At 45.4% G+C, this 25,749-nt stretch overlaps 2 protein-coding genes across 2 annotated transcripts in view; one reads left to right on the top strand and one right to left on the bottom strand.

Annotated features, from left to right (window-relative positions):
- Nucleotides 1-22: 22 nt before the first annotated feature.
- On the top strand, nucleotides 23-19,429 carry RARS (arginyl-tRNA synthetase). The gene is made up of 16 exons (XM_026061295.1): nucleotides 23-444; nucleotides 1,741-1,840; nucleotides 5,423-5,557; nucleotides 6,083-6,271; nucleotides 11,090-11,201; nucleotides 12,243-12,343; nucleotides 12,724-12,845; nucleotides 13,172-13,292; nucleotides 13,596-13,725; nucleotides 14,069-14,173; nucleotides 15,130-15,308; nucleotides 15,900-16,009; nucleotides 16,933-17,038; nucleotides 18,252-18,424; nucleotides 18,787-19,034; nucleotides 19,288-19,429. The coding sequence occupies exons 4-16, from the start codon at nucleotides 6,119-6,121 to the stop codon at nucleotides 19,395-19,397; spliced, it is 1,770 nt and encodes a 589-aa protein (XP_025917080.1). The 5' UTR covers nucleotides 23-444; nucleotides 1,741-1,840; nucleotides 5,423-5,557; nucleotides 6,083-6,118; the 3' UTR covers nucleotides 19,398-19,429.
- Nucleotides 19,430-19,991: 562 nt separating this feature from the next.
- Nucleotides 19,992-25,749, bottom strand: part of LOC112963864 (rho GTPase-activating protein 7-like) — a 76,452-nt gene continuing 70,694 nt past the window's right edge. The window contains exons 6-11 of the mRNA XM_026061308.1: nucleotides 25,143-25,313; nucleotides 24,165-24,324; nucleotides 22,597-22,795; nucleotides 21,876-22,095; nucleotides 20,273-20,387; nucleotides 19,992-20,009 (exon numbers count right to left, since the gene is read on the bottom strand). Coding sequence (XP_025917093.1) covers nucleotides 19,992-20,009; nucleotides 20,273-20,387; nucleotides 21,876-22,095; nucleotides 22,597-22,795; nucleotides 24,165-24,324; nucleotides 25,143-25,313 — 883 coding nt within the window. The remainder of the gene's footprint in view (nucleotides 20,010-20,272; nucleotides 20,388-21,875; nucleotides 22,096-22,596; nucleotides 22,796-24,164; nucleotides 24,325-25,142; nucleotides 25,314-25,749) is intronic.

The raw sequence follows: 25,749 nt of genomic DNA, 5'->3' as shown, positions 1-25,749 counted from the left end.
GCGGCGCACGTTGAACGCCCCGGTCAGCGGAGGCGGTGAGGGAGCCCCGAGTGCTCTGCGCGTAACAAAGCAGTACGGGCAAACGGCGCTTGGGGAAAGAGAGTCGCTTAACGTCCTGTAGCAGGAGCCCTCGAGACCTGCCGTGGAGCTCCCCGCGCCGCGTGGGGGCTGTGCGTGGACTCGTGACCTGTGCGAAACGGGGAAAGATCCTTCAGAAAGCAAAAGGGATGAAGGGGTTTTCAATACCGAAAGAATTAAAAAAGCAGACAGGCGTCGGCTTGTTCCTCATATATGTTTTTTTCCTTAAACTGAGACAATAAATACAGCAGAAACACTCCCTCACCAGATCCCTGTGCCATCAGGTCGGGTGGGTGATCTCTGTGCGGTGAAAGCAAGAGTTCAAGAGGAATTTCTGTGAAACCTTTCCAGCAGAAGTACCAAAGGGTGATTTCAGATGTGATAGGTGGTGTGCTGTCTTCCTAATTCTTCCCGATTTTCTGTGCTGTTGCTTGTAGCAGCAGCCTTAAAGAAACCGGGTCGCTGCCAGGCGGAAGTGCTGGGCTGCAGCAAAAGGCCAAAGTCGAGGTGCTCGCGGTGGCAGCAGCACAGCCGCGGGGTGCAAGTGGGAGAGCAGGGCAGGGCAGGGGGAAGCTCTTGCGGGTGATCTCTTAGAAAGTAGTTGTATTAATAGTAGCTTGCACTTTCTAGTACAGGGTTATTGCAACCATAAGGTGCTTTGGGTTGGGAGGAAAGATGGCGACAAGCCTTTCCCTTTTCTACAATAAGAAAACCTTCAGACTTCCTGGCCTACCCTAACCAATAACCGATGGTGATAAGAGGACACAGGCAGCTTCATGAAAACTTGGAGTCTTTCATATAGGCTAGCTTCTCATATATTGCCCTAAGAGCTCATTACTGAGAGCTCTCCCAACATTTGGCCTGTGGGTTTTTTTGCCTTCTGTAGATGCGTGTTGTTAAGTAACTTTTTAGCATGTTTTCAAATCGCAATTCAAATATAAGATAAGCGCTGCCATGAAATACTGAGATAACAAATCTGACTACTGAATTTCTGCAACTTCTTTTTGCCTTTTTTTCTGTATTTCTCCTTTGTAGCTGCTGGGAGAGGAAGGGCATCTAAGGTATTATTCTGCCCAGGTGTGCTCCCCCTTTGCTGCTACTATCTGGTCTTTAGTCAATACTCAATTTCCAGTTGCTGTGTGTGCAGCAGAACAATAGAGGCAGCAATCAGCTCTAACTCTAGGAGGCTCGTAGGAGGTCGTGTGGAATTACTGAAGTGTCTAACGCCTCGCTCCTAGACACGTGTGTACTGTCTGCCTACCCTCTCCCGGCTCCAGCTCTCCAGAGCCCTTTGTGAGCCAGCTGGAATCATTAGTCCTGTGGGAAAATCACCCAACCAAGAAAAAAAAAYGTGTGCCAGGTTACTGCACTGAGCCGGCTCAGCAAAGGGTCGGACGAGCAGGAGAAGGAGGAGGTAGAACTGTGCAGGGGGCAAGGAGGAAGGGACGTGAGAGAGGTGTCCTGACCCCTTTGCCAGACTTTCTCAGGCCGTTTTCTCTCTCTCTTTCTCATTTTCTTAATGTGATGGAGGAAAGCTATTTTCCCAGAGATATACATTCCACGTTAATTTGGTAGGGTGTTTGGAAGACGTTTTTGTGTGCTAACAGAAACTGTAAGGATGATTTTGGTCTCGAAAAAGCTATAGTTTTTTTGTATTCACAGGTGAGGGGAAGATTTCTAGTACTCAGCTGACCAAAGAGCCCTTGGAGATGTCAGCCTGACTTCATATAATTCCCGCAGCTTCTCATGAGGTGGTCATCAGGTATGACCCTTTATTGACAAGTTGTGATATGTTCAGGGCTGTAGAGTAGGTAGAGTAATCTAGGGGGTGAAGTTTTATTCCCTGAACAGCAATGAAGTCAGCAGCTTTGTCCTTCCTTTTCTCAGTCATATTTTGCAGATCAGAGATGTAATGGCCTTGTCTCCCTCCCTCACTTGGTTGGTACCCTGAGAAAGGAACTAATCTAATGTTTGGTTTTCAGAAAGAAGGAAGAATTTATAACACCCCTTTAATACTACCCAGTGTTTGTAGGTGATTTGCTAGAAATTAGGTTTATCACAGGATAAACATAGTAACTCCTGTGACAAGGGGTGTTTCTAACATGTGAGTGTCTAAATGACCTTTATCCATGTGGACCCTGCTCATGAATATGGGATGGGGCACCCTGAGTGATGTTATCCTCTCCACTAGCCTATGAGGTACTTACTGGGAAGCTCTTCTGGTTGCCGTTTTGGAGCAGTTAGCTATACTCTGCCCTGTGGCTGTCCTAGCCCAACTGCTGTGACCTTAACCCYGTCAATTCTGGAACACAAAGTAATCATTGCTGAGTTTGAGAGAAGCTTTCTCTGCTGAGTGGTTTTGAAGGAAAAATTTARTTCATTATCTATGTTAGCTGCTGATGAGCAGAAGAAGGGAGACTTAAACGGCAGCAGCAATATTCGGGTAGCCAGCTAGACTGCTGTGTGATGAAACCTTTTGCTCTCAGTTCACACTCAAGTAGCATAAAGAGAGCTGCCAAAACTTTGTGAAGAGGAGGAGCAGAAAACAAGATGGGAAAACGTGGCAGTGTGGGCTGACACTTGGACTTGGTCAATTCCAAAATGGGGCCAGCCTGAATCCCTCGTAACTACAGGCGATGTTTGTGCTGTAAAATTCCTGCTTCTGTGCAGTCATGAGAAAGAAGTACATGGGACTTAGTGAATTGTGTCAATGTATTAGGGTTTTTTTCCTCCTGGCCAAATCCAAGCAATTAGGAGATGAGTTGTCACCTTTACTTGGTGTGGGAAATGCTGTTTGGGCCAGGTATGTGCCCCGATGGGTCAGAGATTCCTGAGAGCCCTCGAGGTCTAGGTTCTGGCTGCACATGCGGATAAACTTCTGTCTTCATCCTCTCTTGTAGTGTAGTGTAGCAATATGGAAAGGAACTCCAGTAGGACACTGGGTATGTTGTTTCCTGCAAATCTTACCTTGGGTGACCAGAGATATTTTTGATTATGTAGGACAATCGGGAATGAATTTCTGTTCTGACAAGACTGCCGATGGTACTGAAATATCTCAGTGGCCATAGCTCGGGGGGAATCCTTTACAGCAGGAGGAACAGGAGTGACCTGCTCGTTGGCTAGGGTGCGTAGTGATGTTAGTTCCAAAAGCAGGAAGCAAATATCTGGATCCAGTCATGTTTATCATTATGCAAAACTCTCCTAGGCGTCTGACTAGCTAACCTGTCCTTGAGCTGTTGGCTTTGCTAGAGAGCAGGTAATACTGTGTGGATACAGAATTTATAGATAATGTGGTGATAAGAAAAGAACATATCTTTGTGCTTTTCTTTCCATGTACATTCTGTGGGAGTGTTTTTTTTTCTTTTGGTAAGTTGATTTATCTGTGCCACTGCTCTAATATTCCTTTAAACCAATTTGTTGCAATAGTGCTTGCTTAAATTTACAGTGAAACACCTGTAAAATAAGGCAATGAGATCTCTCTTGCACTATTTGAAATTTGAAGTTCAGTCTGAAATTTTTTCAAATGGGTCTGTAAGCTACATGAAATGCTACTTGGTCAGGCAAGTAGAAAAAGTTAAAGAGTAAGAAAAATACATTTTTGTGTTGGTTAAGTGGGGGGGGAGTGTGTGTATATATGAGAGAGAAAACCAGTCTTTTATTTTTGGGGGGTGTCTGCCTTGCGTTAAGAAAAGAAAAAGTAATAGAATAGAAAAGGAAAAGCTGTGGTGGACTGTTTGAAGTGAGTTTTTTTGAGTTTTTGCTGTGCTATTGAATGATTTTAGGTGGATAAATGCTAATACAGAGAGGTTTTGATGAAGTTCTTTCTTCTCAAAATCCTGCTTCTTCACATCTGAAGCTGCAGGAAGCATCCTGTTCTCCTGTAGCAGAGGAGACTTTGAGGTTGTAGAAGTGCCATGGAAGCATTGAAGCTCAAGTGCAAGTGAAGAATGACCTCAAAAGTACTGATTTTCAACATGTTCCATACACAGGCCAATCTTAAGATTGTTATGGCCCAGCTTGTGTTCTTTGGGCATCTACAGTTAGTTTTACTGGCATTCACAGGAGCTGTTGTTCAGGTGAAAATACAAGGCCAGAAAGTGTGAGGGCCCAAATGTTTTTCCTTAATTAAATACTCTAATTGTTTCAGGAGCAACAAAATAAATGAGTCCTTCTCTGATAAGCTTTGGTGGCCTTTTTTATCTGCCATAGTAGCCTGAGCTGCCTCCTGCTGCGAGAGTTTTGGTAGACAAGAGGCTGGATGAGTCGATGAGAGGCTGGCAAGTCAGGCTGGGGAAGGCCTGCTGGCCGCCATTGCTCCACAGAGTCAGTGGTTTGCTTAAATTTTCAATAGCTTTCAGACTTCTACTTGTCTGTCAGATTTGAAGGAGTGTGGCTGACGGACACAAAACCTATTACGGGGGAGGAAAAGAGACAGACAACAGAGATGAAGTCTCAGATACCTGGTTTCCTTAGGGAATTGGGTGAGAAAATTTGCTGCTTCTTGCAGCAGCATCTAACTGTTGGGCTCAAACTGCTTGTTGAAACATACTTGCGTGTGTCCCAGGCTGCGAAGCCTCGAGGGGTGAGGGGAATCTCTGTTTGCTCTAGCTGTGCTGAGTAGAAATTCTTTGGCTGTCGAGAGGATGGAGGATGCAAATCTGAGGGACAGCTAAATGCTGAAATTTATTGGGAGTGTAGAAGTCCACCTGAAATTCCACAATTCTCCTGAATGCCTTGTGTCAGTTTTAAGAGAGAAGCCACGCTGCAGGTAAGGAAGGAAAGGTTGGGTGACTAGGTGGAAGCAAGTGCGTGCTGCAGAGGTGGCCCCACACCCCTTTGAAGCAACGCACTGCACTTTCTGGCATTTCGGTCTCTAGTTGGCATTTGAGCTTGCTGGGATTGTGTAAGTGATTGTGGTTTCATCCTTTGGAAGAGGAAGTGTGACCTCGCTTTTGAGATGACGAAACTGGGTGAAGCCCTAAAGAGCCTTCAAGGAATTCCAGATTATACTACTAGACTTTTTTATGAGATGAAAAAGAAACATGAGAAAACATTTATTTGGGGAATGTATTTTATTAGCCCAGCCTGTTGTCTGTCTCACRCAACTCTCTTGAGATCAAGCCATGTTATCTCACTGACATTTTTTAAAGAATGTTTTAGAATTCCTGTCTTTGTTGTGGATAGAAACCACCATTAATCATTAATTGTTTGGAATTATTCACCTTATGTGTTGTTGCTATCACATTTATGGGGCAAAACTAGACCTGTACAAGAAATCTCAGCCTCTCACCCTCTGTTCCCCCTCTCCAAGAACTGTTGTGTTTCAATCTGATTTGTTTTTCAGGAAAACGAAATTAAGTGCTTAACTGCAGAAATTGAGCGCCTGAAGAACTTTGGGTGCTTGGGAGTCTCCCCGAGTTTGGAAGGATTACGAGACGAAAACGCAAAACTTAAATATCGGTTAAACTTTCTTCGAAAGGTAAGGGAATGAAGAATTACTGCTGTAGCATGTGTTTTTGTCCACACTGAGACAAGGTAGATGATGCCATTTTGTTACAGCTTGTGATGTGTGACAGCATGCTCATTCTGCATTCTAACGCCTTAATTGTAGATGTACATTGGATGTTTTGTGGTTCATTAAACAGAAAGTTTCCTTGTGAAAAATCTYGGTCGGTTAATAAGCCCACCCTGGCATGTCTTGGACAGCCATGTAACAGGGCACTCCCGTTACGGATAGACCAGCTGAGGTCTCTCACGGGACGACTGACAAAGGTGTGAAAGCAGTGCAGCCCTGCGTTCGGGGAAAGTATTTGTGCTGCAAGATTCAAAGGGGGAGGCAGCACTTGAGTCGCGTGATTTTAATGTTGTATATATTGCTGCTGTGCTTAGAGGTGTCAGCCAAGTCTGTTAACTGTGCTTTGCCAGGCAACCATGGGAAGAAGTGGGATGTAGCTGCTCCTGAAATCCTGTGAATTGAGCCTTCTGGATTTTGGTATTTTTTCAGAGCCTTCAAGAGGAAAGAAGTAAACCAGTGAAAAGCATGATCAACATCAACAGCTGTCTTCAAGAGATCTTTGGAGCTGCCATTCAGGCTGCCTACCCAGATTTAGAAAACCCTCCACTAGTGGTGACACCAAGTCAGCAGCCCAAATTTGGGGATTACCAGTGTAACAGTGCCATGGGCATAACACAGGTAAATCTGAAAGATCTTCCAAAGAGAAGAAAAGATGGGGATGTTGTCTGTTGGAAGCTCAGCGATAGATAGCACTGTGAGAGGTACAAAACTGGACCAGYGTGGGCCTGTTGTGGACCTCAGGGGTGAGAATGCATCGAGTGTTTATGGCATTTTTGGAAGTGCTGGTCTTTAAAGAGTAGGCCTTTAAACCTCTGTTTAGATGACTGGCATGAGAGAGGAGAGAGAGTGTCTGAGCTACCTGTGTTTCATAGAGAAAAACTACTCAGTTCACGTGGTTTAAATCAAATCAGGATCTAAGGGCTGTATTGATGTACTAATGACATGTAATTAGCTGGCAATTAGTGAACTATGTGCTTGGGACCAATATCAGCAATATGATAGATAAACCATGAATACTAGACATTTACAAAAGGTTAACAAACACCCGCCTATCTCTAAATGCTCTTTTATAATGCAAGAAGTTATAATGCACCCCCCCACACACATTCACACAGTTACGTGCACCCCCCTTCTCACGGGACAGGCGGGTTACGAACACACAGCCCTTTTCTGGGAGTGCGAGTTCTGCTCCTTGCACACACCTCCTGTGGGAGACGTGGCTGCTTCAGCTGTGTGTGTACCGGTGCTGCTTCCGACCACCCGCCAACGCACGTGCCAGAGAGAAACCCGCCCGGGTGTTCCCCTGTGCACACCTGGGAGGGGTGCAGGTCCCTACACATCTGCTCACATGCTGTTTATGCTTATTTTCCTATCTTATCGACTGTGGCTGTCCAGGCGTATGATGAGGCTGGGGGGAATCTGCGCAGGCCTCCCCCACCTCTGTGCTTGGCAGGCATCTATATTTACTTTCAACTGAGCAGTAGTCAAGAAACACGTTCATTTTGTTGTGAGGTAACAAACCTACAAGTACCTCTCTGCTACAAGACACAGATTTGCATTTTAGAAATGTTTTAGTAGCCAAATATTTGAAGTTCCTTCCCATTTTTTGGAGGAAGTGCTGTTTCTCCATCCCTGGATCCTCTCTATAGCTTGAAAGTTTTTAACGGTAACTGTTAAGCGTCAGATAACTACTACTAGAACTGGGCCATACTTTCTCGTGTTCAAATGTACTTTATTTAAAGTAGCAGTCCAAAAATGCTGGCTTTAATATGCCATCTATGAGTATGTTGATGACACAGGAAAAATTGAAGGTTTTGGGTGTTGGTGAAGGAAGGGATAGGAGCTAGTGGCCCTGAAACTCAGTGAGAGCGCTTGCGGATGGGAGGAAGTGAAGGGCCTGTGATGGCAYACTGCTCCGGTTCTTAGCTTCGGACCTGACCCGGGGTCCCAGATTGGGCAGCCACTCTGAGAATCTGTGTTTGCTTTATCAGGGATATCCAGGCCCTCTCCAGTAGCCAGCTGTCTATAAAGGGAATAACAGTAGGCAAGTTGAGGAGCTGAGTAACCTTAAATATTCCTTATGTAGGCACAAAGTGGATTTCTCCAGTATGTGATACAGAACATCTGTACCAGATGCCTAAAATTGGACAGAATTAAAACTTTGCTGTGTTGATACTCATGCTAAGCATTCTGGGGGAGTCAGCAGGAGTCATGAGTTGCCCCTGTATTTCTGAATACTTTTTGTAAGCTCTTCTTTCTACAGAGTAGCTCATCTTTCTGGGAATGTGTAAAGGAATATGAGAAGGGAGCTGAGGACAGTTGGTGCTAGATGGATTTATACTGCACTCTCTGTGAATTACATGGGTTATTAATTATTGCAAATTTAAGTAATGTTTTAATTTCAGTCTGTGGCCCCAGAAAGGCTGGCTGGCTGGGGCCAAAAGCAGCACTGAATTGTGGGTGGCAGTAGTTTGGACGCACAGAAGCTGAGTTACGGATGGGATGCCAGTAAGAGCTCCAGGCTGGCACCAACAAAAGCAAGCATTAGCTTGAGGTGAGTCCAGCAGAGAGGTTTGTTCTGAAGCAAGAGGATGCATAAAGTCATCTTGCAGCCTTTTGGAAACTGTAGTTTAGTCTTCTAGCCCACACACGTTTGTTGAGTGTGAGTGTCATTTGGCTTGTTGTCAGGGTCATTTCTGGCCCTGTAAGAATAGCCTGAATTTTAAAGGTGTTTTAGCCAGCAGCTGAAAGAAAGCAATCTAATGAAGGCATGTGAGGGTTTATATAAATTCAGGTTGGAACGAAGTGCTTAAAGCTAAAAAGCAAAATATTGCTTTCTGCCATCTTGGAAGTTCTCAGGCAAATGTAACAAGGGCTCCACTTTACAGAACACCTGCAAAGTGTGTGCAAAAGAGGGAGTTTTTGTTAATCTAGCTAGTATCGACAGGATTATTTTGAAAGTTACGGCATTGCTCCTGTCTGGAAGATCTTTGGCCAGAGAGGACCCAGATAGACTGGGAGTTGCTCAGTGGGGTGGGACTGTGTTGAAGTGAAACCAGGCTCTGGGCAAGGGAGAGGGAGAAGATAGCAAATTCTAGTGTAGGTGTGAAAGCATCTGAAATTTCAATATATTGATACCTTCGAGTGAATAAACAGACTTTTTGTAGTCATAGATCTTTTATTTTGTAACCTGCAATCTCAACAGAAGGAACTTCTAAGTAGTCTGTCATTAATTCCCTTCCATTGATGGATTAGACTGTGAATTGTGACATCGGACTTGCATGCAATACGTGAAGTTCTCCTCACCCCAGGTGGCTATCTGTGGCTGCTGTGCATTGTCCTGCGCAGTGAGTGTGACTCCGGGGCAGCATCAGTACGTGCCAGCCAGCAGGCTCCTGGTCYGAAGCACCAAGGCAGAAACAGCCCTCACAAATACGTGCCGTCTTCCTTYGGTCTCATTAGCATACTGTGCCTGGGCTCCAGCCAGAGGAACTCCCTGGGTGACTGCACTGACACAAGCTTTCAGAGTTTTGCCTTTTTTTTTGACCGCTGTTTTACCCCAATTAAGTTGCTGTTAGGATTCTCGAGCCATCCTGGCTTCTCAATGTCAACACTGTTTGCATAACTCAGTGTCCAAAGTCCCCTGTGTTTGAGGGCCTTTGAGGCAGGGTTTCTTGTTCTGGATTGTCAGCAGTACCGACGGATAAAGGTTCCTAGAACGGGCTGGGCTGTAGAGTTTGTTCCCAGAAAGGTAGACGCTGGAAGCCGGGCCTGAGCTTGGGAATATTCACACGTGTAGCACGCTCACAGCGTAATCATGCAGCAGAGCCAGGGGATGCCATGCGGCCATTTCTGAGAGCAGCTGCTTGTGTACCTCAGTTTTAGGGACTTCACCATGGCGCGTCTCCCCTTCAGCCTTGCTCCCCCAGGAAGTCCCGGGCCTGYGCAGAGCTGGAGCACTGGTCACCCCGACTGCGAGAGGAGCAGGAAGTGCCCTGACTCCCGGGCAGCGCTGATACGTGCCAGGCGGCAACCTCTCCGTTCAACGCACCGATGTGGAAACAGCCCTCACAAATGCATATTGTTTTCCTGCAAGCTCGTTAGCGTATTAATGCCTGGGGTTTGAGCCAGGAACAACCCTTGCTCCTTAGAGTAATAGCAGTGCGGTGCCTGTTTTTGGAATGATTCAGATAACATTGCCTGTAATCTGGTGTTGCATTTATTTTTCCTACAGCTTGCACTTTGAGTAGCATTGAAGGTGATTGCTAGAGGTGTTCTTTTCTTCCCCTTTCCAGGCCTTTACCTGCCTGTAAGGATCCTGTTGTGATCAAATATGTGGCAGGTTAAGCATGAAACCGAAACGTGTGTAAAGTCCCATTTTGCAGCAGACCACAAGCCAGTAGCGACTGTAAATTGTGACCTGACAAAGAGCGGCGTGCTCTTTGTGGCCCTCACGGCACTGAGGTGGTAGATCATTTCCAAACATGTCGCAGCAAGAAAGGAAAATTTTAAGAATTCTCTTAAAAAATGTGTTCAGAAACACATTGTTCTGGCAGATTTTATACAGTGTGAATGGAGTGTTTTACAAGGGAGAGGTTGGGCTGGCTCACAGAATTGTAGGTGTTTGTGGACAATTTGTGGTCATTCTAAAGGCTGCTTTTTTAAGAATTGCAAAAAGCTATGTGAAAAGATGCTTCTGGAATGGACAGATAAATTGCGGGGTAACCTAGGGTGTGAGCTTGTATCGTACTGTTGCAGTTTCTCGCAGGAGGCCATTTGTGCCTGGAGGGAGAAGGCGAGCTACTGCACAGGCAGTTGTTCTGATGCGTTTTAAAGAAAAGTGGGCAGTGTTAAGGTCATCTTTGGCAGTTCAGGTTGYTGATTATTTTTTTAAGTTTGAGTCTAAGGTGGGATTGAAGGAGGTTTGCTTTGGTTGCTTTAAATCATGAATTAGCAAACTTGCTATGAAAGCCCATTCGGCACCTACTGTCGGTGCAGTTTAAAATTTTCAGAAGTGAAGCTTGGCAGAACTGAGGATACATGTAGGACTGATGAACAAGATTTTGAAGCAGCGCTAAGGTGGTAGCTACAGTGGTTTTGAAGGGTTTGTCCCTTTTTACTAGCTTAAAGAAATCCAGATTTGCCAAGCGCTTGACACGTCTTGAAAAACAGCCTGACAAGTTTTTTACATTTGGGACTAGCCTTTAGTTGCCCATAGTGTGAGGGAGTGAACATGTTAGTCTAGTTAGATTTACGCATAGAAAGAGCTAATGTAATCTGCAAAATCTGTTAGAGGGGATTTTCTCTGTGTGTGTCTGTATTACTGAGCTACAGAATCATGAGGATATATAAGGCAGTAGGATCTATGCTTTCTGTTTCATTCTATGGAAGGTTTTGCAAGATCAGATTTTCATGGACCCTCTTGCTGTGTTTCAGATACTGCTCAAAACCACGGAACAGAAGGTTAGTCCAAGAGAAATCGCTGAGAAAATTTCGAAAAATATTCCTGCCAACGAATGCATCGAGAAGGTTGAAATCGCCGGTCCTGGTATGATAGTTTCATGTTATGCCCCTTGTATGTTTTAAAGCTGACATGGCAATTTTATACTGGGTGGTGATCAGGGAAGCTGAGTTGAGTTTGACTGTTCTGTGAAATAAAACTAGAGTTTCGGGGTGATTTAGCTTTGTCTGGATGAGGTTTATAGCCTTCAGACTTGGGCAGCAGCAGAAAATCTACCTTTGTTTTAGTATTGACAGGTGCAGTCCTGGCCCCTCTAGTTAGAAAACATTCTGCTTATCCTCAAGTGATCAGCTTTGGCCCTTCAGGTATCAGTGACGAATATCTGGTGAATTTGCTGCAGAAGTCGGTATGTCCTTTTGGCTGAGGCCTGGTGCGTTTGCTGTTGCTCGCCCGGCGAGGAGGCCTTGCCCCCTCAGCGCTGACAGGGGGTGGTGGAGGTTAGTAATTGCTGCATCTCCCGTGTCCCTGTGACCCAGGAAGAAGTAAGAGGGCTTGTGTTCCTTAGGGCTGCGGCATAAACGCAGAAATCACGCGGTGCAGCCTTTCAGGGTGCTTGGGCAGAGGCTCGTTCCTTAGTTCTGCAGAACAGGAAAACTAAAGCAGTGTTGTTCCACAAGCAGGGATTTTTCCAGGAACGACTGTGTATTTTAGGATGCTGATTTAAAAAAAAGGGAGACAGAAGTGTTTGTTGTCCTTATACCTGTCCAAGGACTATATTCTGCAAACCTTGGCAATATTATTTATTTTCTCTTAAAAAATGTTTTTACAAAATCATCTTTGAGTGGCAGTGTGCAAAAAGAAGTCATGTCAATGGTCTAGCTTGCCGAATCTGACTCTTGCAGTGAAAGCTATAGTTGTGTGAAACAGGCCAYAATCTGCAAATAGAAATTGTATTTTAGTGACAGCTTTGTTGTCCTGTTGCTGAAAATGTTTTTGTCATGTCAAGCTAACTTCATATGCTCTTGTCCTTGATGCAAGGAAACAGAGATCCAAGGGAACAGGAGAAAAAAAAGTGGTCTGAGGCACTTTTGCAGCCCTAGTGCTCATTGCTGGTTTTCTCTTCTGAAGGTTTTATCAATGTCCACTTGAGGAAAGATTTTGTATCAAAGCAGCTGAGCAATTTACTGGTGAATGGAGTCCAACCACCAGCTGTTGGCAAAAGGAAAAAGGTATGGCAGTACCTTTGCATGTAGGCATCCTGCTCACACATGGGTCGCACGTGCTGGACTGCTGCTAGTTTTGAAATTGCCCCSTGAGGGGATATGTTGAGTAGGCGGGTGGGCACGCCGGCTGGTTGTTACAGTGGATGAGATGGATGCAAGCTAGGGCCGGGGGCTCCCGGGGGCAGCGTGTCGTGCTGAGGCTGGTCTGGGAGTGTCAGTGTGGAAACAGTCCCTGCCTCTCTGCTGCTGTGGGCTGCTGGCAGCGCAGGGCCCTGCGGGTCAGCAGAGGGGGCCTCCCCACCACCCGGAGAAACCACACTGAACACATGGGATGCAGTAATGGTCTTTGTCTTTTATTCATTTTTTCCTTTGTCGCTGTGTCTAAGGTGGTGGTGGATTTCTCTTCCCCTAACATTGCAAAGGAGATGCACGTTGGTCACCTGCGGTCTACCATCATTGGAGACAGTATGTGCCGCCTGTTCGAGTTTGCAGGTTACGATGTTTTGAGGTGAGAGTCAGCATTTGGGTGGGGAGGGCTTGTCTGGCTAAATTTCTGCAGTACCTATCTGTATGCTTTGGTCTATATTGGTCTTTTTTTATAAACACATAACAAATAATCCTTGATAGTAGGATTAAGATAGCAAGCTGAGCAAGTGTAGCAAGGTGAGGAACCACAAAGGGTGACAGCCTCATTGCATTGAAATCAGGGGCTTTTGCCTGTTTTTGGCTTCTGATATTAGGTGTGTTTCTTCTTTTAAAATATATGTATTAAAATATCTGTATTTTAAAATATATATTTGAGAAAACATTATTTTCCTTTTTAATGGCTTCAAGGTTAAACCATTTAGGAGATTGGGGCACCCAGTTTGGAATGCTCATTGCTCACCTCCAAGACAAATTTCCAGATTACTTGACCGTTTCTCCTCCCATCGGGGATCTCCAAGCTTTCTACAAGGTATTTTTAGCAAATAAGTGTGATATTTATGTTGACATTTGAAAAGCAGATTGAGGGTCTTTGTAAATTTGCAATGTAGTTTTGGAGAAATAAACAAAGTGAATCACTGTTAACAGATTATGGTAATTACCTGCTAATAGGTAAAGAATTGCTGTATCTTGTCTTGAGTTTGGGGCATGTTTAAGGACTTTGTAAGCGTGCTGCATCTCTATCATTTGAGACAAGAATGATTTGAGTCTGTTATGAATATTTGTGTTTTAGGCAGAAGCAGGTGCTTTTTTCATGTAGTGTGTTTCACCATAGGAATCCAAGAGGAGATTTGACACAGAGGAGGAATTTAAGAAGCGTGCCTACCAGTGTGTGGTGATGCTGCAGAGCAAGAACCCAGACTTCATTAAAGCATGGAACCTGATATGTGACGTGTCTCGGAAAGGTGAGTTTGCCAGATACAGATACATTCGTCTCGGCAATAGAACGGTATGATTTTCCTCACTTTGCGTATGAGTCCTTCCTCCATTTTTTTAAAGAAATCACTGCCACACTTCTATGAGAAGCTTAAAATAAGAAGGTGATACAACCAAAGCATTGGGCTCTCTGAAGAGAGAACAGCTAAATCTTTTGTCTCCCAAGTCCTAGTCTGAGCCTACTCTGATAGCTTGACCAAGAGACAGTTTTTTTTATCTTCAAGGACTTGCTGTGCCCATCAGTAAATAAATGTCGCTAATTCCCACTGCATGCATTTAATGAAAGTATTTTATTCTGTTTCCCTCCTCAAGAGTTTCAGAAAATCTACAACTGCTTGGACATTGCACTCACAGAGAGAGGAGAATCATACTACCAGGAAATGATGAAAGATGTTGTGCAAGAATTTGAAGACAAAGGTGAGGCTTTCCATCTTGGAATCAGAGATTCTGCACTTGTCAGGATGAGCAAGGTAACCTCGCTCCTGTTCGGCAAGGCTTAGGATTGATGTTTTCCGAGCGGCATGTTCCCCACACTTGCTCTTTTTCTCAGCCACGTTTCCTGAGTGGATCTTTTGCAGAGTTCCTCCTGGAGAGGCTTTGGCAGAACTGATTCTTGTATGGATCATTCCAGAAAGCTTTAATCTTTTTGTGTGATATTTGTAGGAAATAGCATGAGGTGCTACTGRAATTTATTCTAGCCTCAAAAAATAATCAAGGAGAGATACATGACAGACTTCCTAGTCTTACTGTTGCAACTACTGTAATAAGCTTTGGCTGCTTCCTGCGTAGTCACATCACGAAAAGAGAGCTTGCATCTGAGAAGTGTCTGTGAGGACCATGGCATTTTAGGATCATGTTGACTTTGAGACTGGCAAGAAGCCAAATGGGCCATATGGAGTCTCTGGGTTTATGCGTTCCTGTCTGGATATGCAGTCAGTGACTACTTTGACTCTTGTCATCTGTTGTCTTCTGACTAGTTATATCTCCGATGTCTCTTTTGATAGTACTCATTTCCTTAGAGTTTCTGTTGCCTTTAGTGCCCCACTTTGTGATGCTGTTTTTGTGGCTGTGGATCTGGATGCCAGTGACATGAGGTTTTAAATCTGATTAGGTCTCTTTTGGTAAGGCCAGATCTGCTTGCCTGTGTGTAGTCTGAGTTCTGAAAGTGCAGTGCAGAATGTGAGCTGACTAGAGGGAGGTTCTCTTTTATTTATTTTTATTTTTTTCATACTTTGATCTGTTAATTATTTGGAATGTGAGTGCATGGCCTTTTCTTTCTGGTAGCATCTAGGAAGGGAAGTGTTTCTGCCTGTCCTGTCCCACAAACTCTCCCCATGCAATATGACAGGGAATTTATTCCATTGCTTTTCTAGGATTTGTCCAGGTGGATGATGGGAGGAAGATCGTGTTTGTCCCAGGTTGCTCAGTCCCCTTGACAATCATGAAATCAGATGGAGGCTACACATACGACACATCCGACTTAGCCGCTCTTAGACACAGGCTGTATGAGGAGAAGGCTGACATTATAATTTATGTTGTCGATAGCGGCCAGGTGAGTATGTCAACCTCGGCTGTCACTGCTGCTGCAGATCATCAGGTGTGTTAAATGAGGGGTGCAGGAGTAACGTAGGTGGAACACTGTAGGGGTTTTCAGCCTGTTGTATTGGCTCTTACCCTTACTGGTGTAACTGCGAGCCTAGTTTGGTGACTGGTGATCTCCATGGAGAGCATGTAGAACCAAATGATTAGGGAGACCTTGTCACCAGGAAGTGAGTGATGCCTGAATCTCAGCAGATTAATCTTGAAATGAGATTTGTACTGTTTATAATTAGGTCTCTCTTCACCTGAGGAAATGCAAGGGCCATGGGGTTGTCAGCACCGTATCTGAGCGGTGGTGGGAATTTATGGTTGCTCGGGAAAGGTCTTTGAACAAAGTTGAGCTTTCCCAAGTGGAAGTTGTCTGTGGAGAGCTAAAATGATTTCAAGTTTCACTGTGAAGGAGATAGATAAGGCTGAAATCAATGTGAGCCTTAGGAACGTTTGCCTTGTCCTTTGTGATCTTGGTGTGGGTGCAGGAGACATTTAGGAAGAAAACTGTACCTGAAAGAGTGGGTTGAGAACTGGTTGAATTTATTTCTTGCAGTCGGTGCATTTGCAAACAGTGTTTGCAGCTGGACAGATGATCGGCTGGTACGATCCCAAAGTGACCAGAGTGGCCCATGCCGCATTCGGAGTGGTGCTGGGAGAGGACAAGTAAGTCTGTCTTTGAATGAAGTTTTTCTCTGTATCTGCTCCAAAGAGGATGTTTGAGTGAATGCAGAGGACTTGCTTTTCCCTGTTTGTTGAAAAGTATGTATGTAGCTTGCCAAAAAAAACCAAAAAAACCCCCCGCATCCCATGCTGTTATTTGTAACTGTGAGCACACATCATGGTCCTTTGATGCCATAGTCACTGGTGCTGTAGTGAGGCTCCCTCCTCGGCCTGACCTCTGCTACCTGGCAGCTGGGAAGGGGACCTAAGTTGCCAGTGGGAATGGCTGGTCCAAGTGCAGAGGGAAGCTGGTGGGAATAGTGGGAGATGGGGAGGCTGAAGGCTGCAGTTGCCTTTATTTTCTACCTGCCTCATGGCAGGTGCAGTGAAAACTGGGAAAAGAACCTCTGTGTCCTGGTCTGCAGGTCAGGCCCTTCGTACTCCTTCATACTCCAGATACATACTCGTATGCATCTGTGAAGGTGCGGTTAAACCAGTGCACTCTGTAACTAACTGTTAGTTACATGCAGTTGCAGACTGAGTGGGTTTGCTGTAAGAGTAAAGATGAATTGCTGAGCTGGGGTCTGGCACTGGTGTTGTGTCCTGCCTAATGTGCAGGACTGAGACAGGTCTTCCCAACTGTTTGAGCTTTTGAGGCCACACTGTGGGTGTTTTGACAGATTTCCACACTTTCTGCTAGGTGTAGCTGTCTGAGCAGTGTCAGTTTCTTCAAGAAGGATTTCCTCCTTCAGGAAGGAATTTGTGGGCATTGGCTTTTCTTAATAAGCCAGAGGTGTGAGCAGTGGAAATCTCTCCAAGAATTCTGATGAGTGTCCTGGAGCTGCCTGGGCACACGTGGAGTCCTAGACGGAGGGTGGGACTGTTTCGTCTCTATGCAGGTGGTCATTTTGGCTGTGTGTTTTCAGGAAGAAGTTCAAAACTCGTTCAGGGGATACGGTGCGTCTTATAGATCTGCTGGAAGAAGGGCTGAAACGAGCCATGGACAAGCTGAAAGACAAGGAACGGGACAAGGTATGATGAATTGCTTATCTTTCCTAAGAACTTCCCAGGTTTGTTCACAGGCTTGTGATTTCCACATTATGGATGTGAGCTGAAAATATGGACACTGCCAAACTGCCTGGGAGATGCTGTGGGTTGTGGACAGAATCAGTGTTGTTATCTGGGAGCAGTTAGGGTGAGGTGCCATCCTGGGAAAAGAAGCGTGTCCCTGGGTAGGCAGAAGTGAGAAAAAGTGAGCTGCAGGCAGTATGTATGTTCACCTCCAGCTCGTACCTCAGAGTGTTTTAAAGAAAGACTGGGCAGGGGAGCTGGCCTTGCAGGTACCATCAGGTCTCCCTGGTGCAGTGGAAACAGCTGTGACTCCCTGAGATTCAGGAGGCGGTGGCAGAATGAATATAAAGTGGTGGCTGGTCCTGCTGCAGCACTTGGCACTTCTGGTGATGGATACTAGGGATCTGCTGGGGGCTTTGGCATCAGGTGTCACCCTTTTCCCTGGAGGCTGTGGCTGATTTTGCTGGGAGCCCTTTGCTTAATGAGATTCTGTCTGTCATGGATCATGACAGCCTGGAAGCAGCCTGGACAGTGTGGAACATGGAGTGGCATGGAAGGACCAAACTGTGTCCAAGCACTATGGGAGGCAGTGGAACTGGGAGGTGCAGCAGTTTGGTGCTGTGCAGCGTAGGCTGAAAGTTCCATTTTAAACATGAGCCAGCAGAGAAAAGAAAGACCACCTTGAAAAATCTCCCTAGGGCTCGTGTGACTCAGGTGCAGAGTGCTTTAGCATGCTAAGAGGGTGCTATTCCTTCAGGGAAAGTTTTTGTGAGTGCTTGGATTGTCCAATATGTGGTCTAAGGGTGGTGRGGCCAAGTGTTTGTTGTATGTATGTGCAGTTTTTAAGAAGCAGGGACCCACCGTAAGTGTCAAACCTGCACAGTAGATATAGCCCCTCGTGGAGCACAGAGGTTCTGTGGGCYGTCAGTCGTGGGAGTCAACCTTAACATGGGCCAGGCTGCAGTGCCATGTTGGATGCAAGAGAAGTGAGGGGCAGATACGGAATTGGCTGTCCTTGTTGTAAAGAAAGATGTGTGTGAGCTGGGGCCTGAGTGCCATGTGGGTAAATGCCCCCTACCTGCCTGGGCTTTCCTCTGAGCTGCGCTGAGTCGCCAAGGCTGTGCACTGCAGTTTGTGTCCTCCTGACTGCTCTCCCATTTTGAAATTTTAACAGGTCCTCACCGAGGAAGAGCTGAGAGCTGCCCAGACATCAGTTGCTTTTGGATGTATAAAATATGCAGATCTCTCCCACAACAGACTAAACGATTATGTATTCTCCTTCGACAAGATGCTGGATGATCGAGGAAATACAGCTGCTTATTTGCTCTACGCCTTCACACGGATCAGGTAGATGATTGAGTGTGCTGTGAGTGGCTTTAAGGTGGTCTCTGACACTGTCTGCAGGGTTTTTTTGCAGAGCACTTTGTRTGTATGTAGAGGCAGGGGGGCAACTTAGTTGTCAGTGCTGTTTTGGGGGTAGTAAGAGAAGTCCCCTTTGCTATGTATGCAAAATTTAAGTAAGAACATTGCTCCCCATTCCTTTGCAGTATCTCTAGGATCACTTTTCTAGGGCATATTGCTCTCTTGTAGTCTGGTAATCCAGGACTGGGCAAGTGACAAAGTTGGTCTGTGCTAGCCCTGAAATGCCAGAAACAGGACCAGGGTCAGCAGTGAGACTGTCACAAATGGACTGTTTTGTGTCATTTCAGAGCTATAGCTCGCTTGGCCAATATTGATGAGGAGATGCTGCAGAAGGCAGCCAGGGAGGAGGTGCTCATCCTTGACCATGAGAAGGAGTGGAAACTGGGCAAGTGTATCCTGAGGTTCCCTGAGATCCTGCAGAAGATCCTGGAAGACCTGTTACTGCACACACTCTGTGACTACCTCTACGAGCTGGCCACAACCTTCACTGAGTTCTATGACAACTGCTACTGCGTGGAGAAGGACAGGCAGAGTGGTGAGTGTTGGCCTAGGGCTGCAACACATGCTGGAAAGGCTGTTGTCAGACTACCTGCAAGTGCTGTCAATGTGGGAGCAGTGAAGGTGGCCTGTGCCATTTGCTGCAAGCAACCAGGACCTTTGCACCACAGGGGCTGCTCAGTCTGCCTAGCCTGGGGGGAAGGGAGGGGGCTTGGTGCACCCAGCTCGGCTGTGGGGAGAGGGGTGCTGTTGTGAGCTGCRGCTCCATCTCCTGTGTTGTTTTGCTGCAGGGCGGATTGTGAAGGTGAACATGTGGAGGCTGCTGCTGTGCGAGGCCACCGCTGCTGTCATGGCCAAGGGCTTCGACATCCTGGGCATTAAACCTGTGCAGAGGATGTAGCTGCGTCCTGTTATTAAAGTGACTGAATGTCTTGCGGTGTGTGTGTGGTTTTCATTTTGTGTTTTGTTTTTTTGGGGGGGGGGGCACACCTTGTGTTTCTTTTTTTGGGAGTGGTGGCATGAGCCTTGTGTTTCTTTTGGGGGGGGGGAAAGGAAGGAAGGAGGGAAGGAAGGAAGGAGGGAAGGAAGGAAAGAAAGAAAAAGTTTGCATGTGTTTTTACACTGGCCTGAATGGAACTTATGGAACTTCCCTGGCCTGAGCTGCAGGTCACACAGGAGACCTGGCCCACACTCGCACAGGGCTGCGTTGGGGGCAGGGGTCAGTGCTGTGGGGGTCCTGCAGCTGTAGGCCAGGCCCCCATCCCACAGTACCTGAGCAAGGCCAGCAAGGCAGGCTCCAGGATGACAGTTGGGATCAACTGAGAGTCCAGTTCACCAGACATGTCCAYTGGTGGTGAGGCAGGTCCAACATCAAGCCCAGCGTGTGAGTCAGGAGGCAGGGTCAGGCTCAGAATTGGTGCCAGTGACAGCAACCAGGGTCAGCGACGGTCCATTCATCACCAGGCAAGTCCATAGTGATGCAGCACAGCCATGGTCAAGCCGGAAAGTCAGTCTGTGGGTCAGGGTCCAGATCAATGACTGTTGGTCTGACAGGTCAGACCCAGCAGCAGAATCTCAATTTAAAGCAGATCCCACTGGGGAGGAGGTGGCAGGGGTGGGAGGGTAGTGGTAAGCCTCTGCCACAGGCACCAGTGGGTGGGCATAGCCCTCAGCTGCAACACAGCCTACAAGGCAGCCTTGATGACACTTCGGGTCAGTGTGGGAACACCCCTTTCCCTGCTCCGTGCTTTTGCTTTCCTACAGCAAGTGCCATACCTGGAAGAGCCTGTTGCACTCCATTATCATGTGGGCCAGGCCCTGTGTTGCTGCCAGGTTCTCATTCAACTCCTTCTGGTCTGGCTTCCCCAAGCTGTACTTCCTGTGACTGGATCTAGAGAGAAGGCGGCAAAAGAGCGGCTTTGTTAACAAGAGCTATTAACTAACTGTGCTTACCCTAAAACAATAATGACCCTACCTGATTTTCCTGCAGCCTTCAAATATCTAGAGAGTCTTCAATATCCTGCAAAGCCCTGGCAGAACCACTTAAATCTTCAGGCCCAGAATACCATACTATGTTTTTTTTCAAAAACAGTCCCTTTTAATTCATAAGCATCCTATGACATCATTAATCCTGACTTCTGATACTTTTATCTGTGTGCATTCCTGCCAAATGGCTTGAAAATAGGATGGAACTCCTCAGCTCTGCTCCTCAAAGTCAGAACTGTCAGCCTCTACCCTTTGAAGTAGGAAACCTGCACTACCGCATTAATGTTATAAAAAAAAGCCAGCAATCCAAAGCAACCTCACTTCCAAACTGTGACAACAACAAAGAGAAAACTCAATTTCTATTTATTTTTGGTCCTAATATTGCAGAGTAATATTTAAGTAAACCAAAATCTCAAAGGCACAAATCTCCTCTAAGTATGTTTCCCTCACCATGTGTCAGCTCAGCCCAGGGAGATCCAAGTAGCCCTGTTTGCACTTGGGCATTTTCAGATGTTTTGTGCCTCTCAAAAGAAGTCCTCAGTGTTTTCTTTCCCCCTCTGTGCTCTCCAGAGTCTGCATTATTAGCATGAAAGGTGCCAAAGGCACATCTGACAGTTTCTGCACCTCTCTGGACCTAGTCCTAGTCTCATCTTTGATCACCATGTGAGGAGATTAAGTGGCTGCTTCCATCAAAGCCAGCTGTCCTCTTTACCCTGCTACATGCCTATCCATATGCAGGAACATGGAGTAAAGCAAACACCCTGCCTCAGGAGACCAGATAAGGCACGAATGCTCTCAGAGATTACTTGACTACTTTGGCTTCCTCCCTGCACGTACAACAGGAGGCTGTTATGCAACCCAGATACTTTTGCTCATTAAGATAAATTTAAAGAATCCCTGTAGCTCAGTTTGGCAGGAGCCTTCGCCATATCACTCTGCAGAATTAGTGCCAGGGATTCCTGCAAACTGTCAGATATCTGTAGGGACTTAAGACTGCACCTGGGCTTAGTTCACCACTGCAAAGAGCCATATTTTTTCAACTGCGGCACCACCCAAATACAGTGTGTGCTGCATGCTGAATTCCAGGGCACCCAGATCTGCAGATGCTCTCAAAGAGTATAACAACAGTCACAAGGGAGGCAGCCTAGCTCACATCTAGGCTAGTCAGGAGCATGACAACAGGGTGCTAGAAACTGGGTTACTGGATCTCTGCATGGACTGAGGTAAGCTCCTGCTGKACCTCAACGATCCTATTTGAGACAAACCCCAAGACACGTACACTTTTCCTGCCCCTTCATAACAAACAATTAGCTTAGGTCAGCTACAGAAAGCATTGATCCAGCACAGAGGAAAACTACTGACAGTAACAATGCCAGCATTAAGATGATCATACCTCGTGGATGAGGAGGAACTGTCTCGTCTCAGGGTGTTGAGGTGAAACAAAGAAGGTGCGAGACAGACAGCAATGTTGGTTGGGGTCATCTGGTTTTCCTCAACAAAAGCAACCACATCTCGGAGAAAGAACAGGAGGATTTTCAAAGCTTCTTGATTTTCCTTTGGGAGAAGGAGAATAGCAGCCTGGACAGCCTGAAACTGCTGATCCTTTGGCAAGTCTGAGGATAAAAAAAAATCATGAAACATCTCATGTGAACTGCAGAGGAAGCATCCATCAAGACAGTCCCACACAGGGCATTGAAACTGTAGGTGCATCCATTTTCTTGTCACTCTAGATCACGACAAACAATGCTTGCTAAGGCCATTATTACAGCTGCATCACACAAGCACATTCATTCCTAATTTATCATAGATAAATGACTATTTAAAAGCACAGTTTAGAAGGGCTGTTACAACATATGTTATTACACTGTCTCTCCCACTCCTTCTTTCAAGGACAGGAAGAGGCTTTAGATGTAGAGCCTATGGGCAAGCTATTTTCAAATATTGTCTCTTAAGTAAGTCCAGAGCCCCAGAGAGCTCACCTTTTCAGCCTGATCCGCCTCCTCTGACTAGCATCAGTCCCGATTCATGAAAAATCAGGCCCTGGCCTTCTAGCTGAATGCTGAAGGTAACAAAGTTATTCAAGACATTAGAAAATTACAGCTTTTGTTACCTACATTGGTAGATGTGGAGGAAGGATTCACAGAGCCTGCTAGTAAATATGGGTTCAGGAAGGTCTCGGAAATACTGCTTAACCATATCTGCCACATCAAACGCTGACTGTCCTTCATAACATACRTTGTTCGGGTTGGTTTCATTCATTTCTCTTAAAGACAGGATCCTGGATTTAACACCGGATTTTCGGAACAGACCAACCTACCAATAAAAGAAAACAATAAAGAAAGACAAAGAGAGGTTTTATCAGGGCTCAAATCTCTGACAAGTAATTGATCCTTCACTTTCCTTTTGATAGTTAAGGCTCTGTGGTGGTAGGATATATAATCAAATTATTTTTTTTAACCATTAGGACCAGCATGCCCTTCTGGGCAAACCATGACTGATGTCCCTAAAACCAGCTGGGGTGGGGGGTACCAATTTCCATGGGTTTTTTGCTTTTTATTTAATCCAAAAATGCTTTTTTCCTTTATAAAAAGTCATTTCTATTGAAATCTGTCAGTTTGCTTGAATGGGCTTTTTCCACACATTAGAGCTGCAAGCTTCTACTGGATCAGTGTGTGTTGATCCAAAAGCAAATGCACACTGACACCCATGCTGGAGAAATTGTAACTGACCATGAGACCCACTAGGCTCAGGTTTATGGTGCACATACATCTACAGGTCAGCAAGGGGCAATTTTCATTCTGAGAGAAATTATGATTTTATTTTTAATATAAATTTCAATCCAATTTCAAGCAAAACCCCAACTGAGAAGCTTCCCCTGAGATAGACCTCAACAAAGCTTCTCCTGAAAGGTTCACAATATGTCACTGAGATAGATAGTATTTATATTCATTGGTTAGTTATATTAATTGCATAGATACTATGACCTCAAAATGAAACATGCTGCCCTCATCAGAAACCGTTTGCTCACACTYGAGTGCATGCCACCTAACTGCATGGTAACCTCACAGCGTGCACGCATTTTTGCACTTTGGCATTACATTATACACCTATACATTTGCAAAGCATAGCAAAAAGGAAGATCTTTAACTAATATGTACCACGACACAGCGTCTCCCATTTTTGAACCTTTGCTACAGAAATAACATATGCAACAGATGACAGACACTTTCACCTCTATGCATGCATCTCCATTAGTGGATAATACAGATCTGAGATCCAGAAAAAGACATTACAAGCTCTGCTCTACTATGTTACATGTCCACTTAGCGGTGCATTTCATCTGAAACAAGATTAATGCTCACATAGGTTCTAGCACTACCAGCAACCACAGAACAGAGGGAATAAAGACACTGTGTAACAGATTTATTGCCTAAGGAAGCAGGGAGATGCTACCTTACCAGGAGAAGTTGTTTGACTACCTGCACCAAGTGAACTGACTGCAGAGGACTTTAGCAAGGCAAGGCAGAAACACAGTACAGGACTAAAGGTAATCCCGGTCAGATATATACCTTTCTGCCCTTTCAGAGCCCTAGGAGGCAAGAAAGTCCCTCACAAAAGCTGAAAGGACAGATTGGCTCCTTTGGAGCAGCCAGAACTACTTCAGGCCACTTCATATTCATACCTGGTCAAGAGAGTGGCTTCTTAAATAGTCCAGTGCTTGCAGTATACCCTTAGGTAGCGGGTGATTTGTTCGCTGAACATTCAAAAGCAAGGGAACCCCAAACACATTCTTGTCCTTGTAGTCAGAGGCTTTTATTTTTTTAATGAACTTGGGTATAGTCCTGAAAACAAAACAAAAACAAGTGCATCCAACCCATTAGCTCTCCAGCACAGTTCTGGCTGCTACTTTAGTTTTACCACATGCATGGGAAAGGACTTGGTTGTACTTGCCACATTTCCAAATTTTGCCACATACCTGTCCGTGTGGCATCATACAATAGAGAGAAAATCATTAAGGGTAATTCCAGGAAGGACCACCTCATCTCAAAATTGAAATTTGCTTTAATAAGAAGACATCCTCATGTGAAATATGCTCCATCCCTTTAGGACACTGCAAGCTTTTTTGCACTTCATTCATTCTAAATTCAAGTACGAGATCTCTATCACAAGATGCAAAGTGATGTTTTCAAGTCTTAGCAGTTTACTGGCATGTCATTATTTTAGTTCAAATTGGGACCTGAGGCTGAAGGGACGGATTCTCAGCCTAGCCCMCTCTCACCTCATGTCCAGTAATCTCTACGAAGGGCTTGCTTACAAAGCCCTGCCGATGRGCAAGGTTACAGAGAAACTATGAACCATTTTAAAATCAGTAACAATATGACTACCAGAGAGGAGCAAAAGTGCAATCTGTGACAGAGGAAATCCTGGAATAACCAGGATAATAATAATAATCATAATAAACCTGGAATAACCACGGAAATAAATAACCACAAAACAGCCAGTGATTTAACAGGATGAAATTCCTCATCTTGGACACTGTAATCTGGGCAGACAAGGAAATTCACCTACTTACATTCAATCCTTTTTTTTTCCCCAACAAAACTGAACAAAGCTTTAAATCTGTTTTATAAAACAAAAGCTTTAATATTAGACAACTTACCAGTTCCAGCCCTGCTTACTGGAAGGGGAGTATCTGTCCATTAGAGCTGTGAGTTTCAACAAAGCCAGCTTTTGTGTCCGGGCTAGGTGGGCAGCTGACTGACTATCAATTTGGACAGAAGGGCTTTCCAAATTCACACACTCTTCCATAGACCAGGGTTGTTTCCCATGCCTAAGGGATAAACGTTGTTCAAGGTAAATGACTGTTCCCACTGYCCCTGTCAGTCCTCTGCCTGCATCTGTGAAATGCCTAAGACTCTAAATGACCTGCAGCTCCCAAACAGCTTACGGTTAGTTGCATTTAAACAAGATATTTCTCATCCAGGAGGTACTATAGCCACACAAAAGGTTTCAATAAGGAACACAGCAAGCTAGCCTTGAAGTCTGATTTGAAATGTCTAACTAGGCCCTCATGCAGATTATGGGAGTGCTACTCTCAACAGAGATCAGAGTATATGTAGATATCTGAGTGTTTACAGACCAGCAGTGCCTAGGACCAGTGGTGCACAGCCTGCTACTTGGAACAGACTTAAGAATATTTTGTTGTGTAAAAGCAATTACATTTTGAGTATAGAGAACAGACGGAGAAAGCTTCCAGATGGACAGCC

The sequence above is a fragment of the Apteryx rowi genome, unplaced genomic scaffold (genome assembly GCF_003343035.1).
Source record: "Apteryx rowi isolate R43461 unplaced genomic scaffold, aptRow1 scaffold_18, whole genome shotgun sequence".
Taxonomy (NCBI): Eukaryota; Metazoa; Chordata; class Aves; order Apterygiformes; family Apterygidae; genus Apteryx; species Apteryx rowi.
The sequence above is the reverse complement of the archived record's forward strand: the minus strand, read 5'-3'. Positions and strand labels throughout refer to the sequence as shown.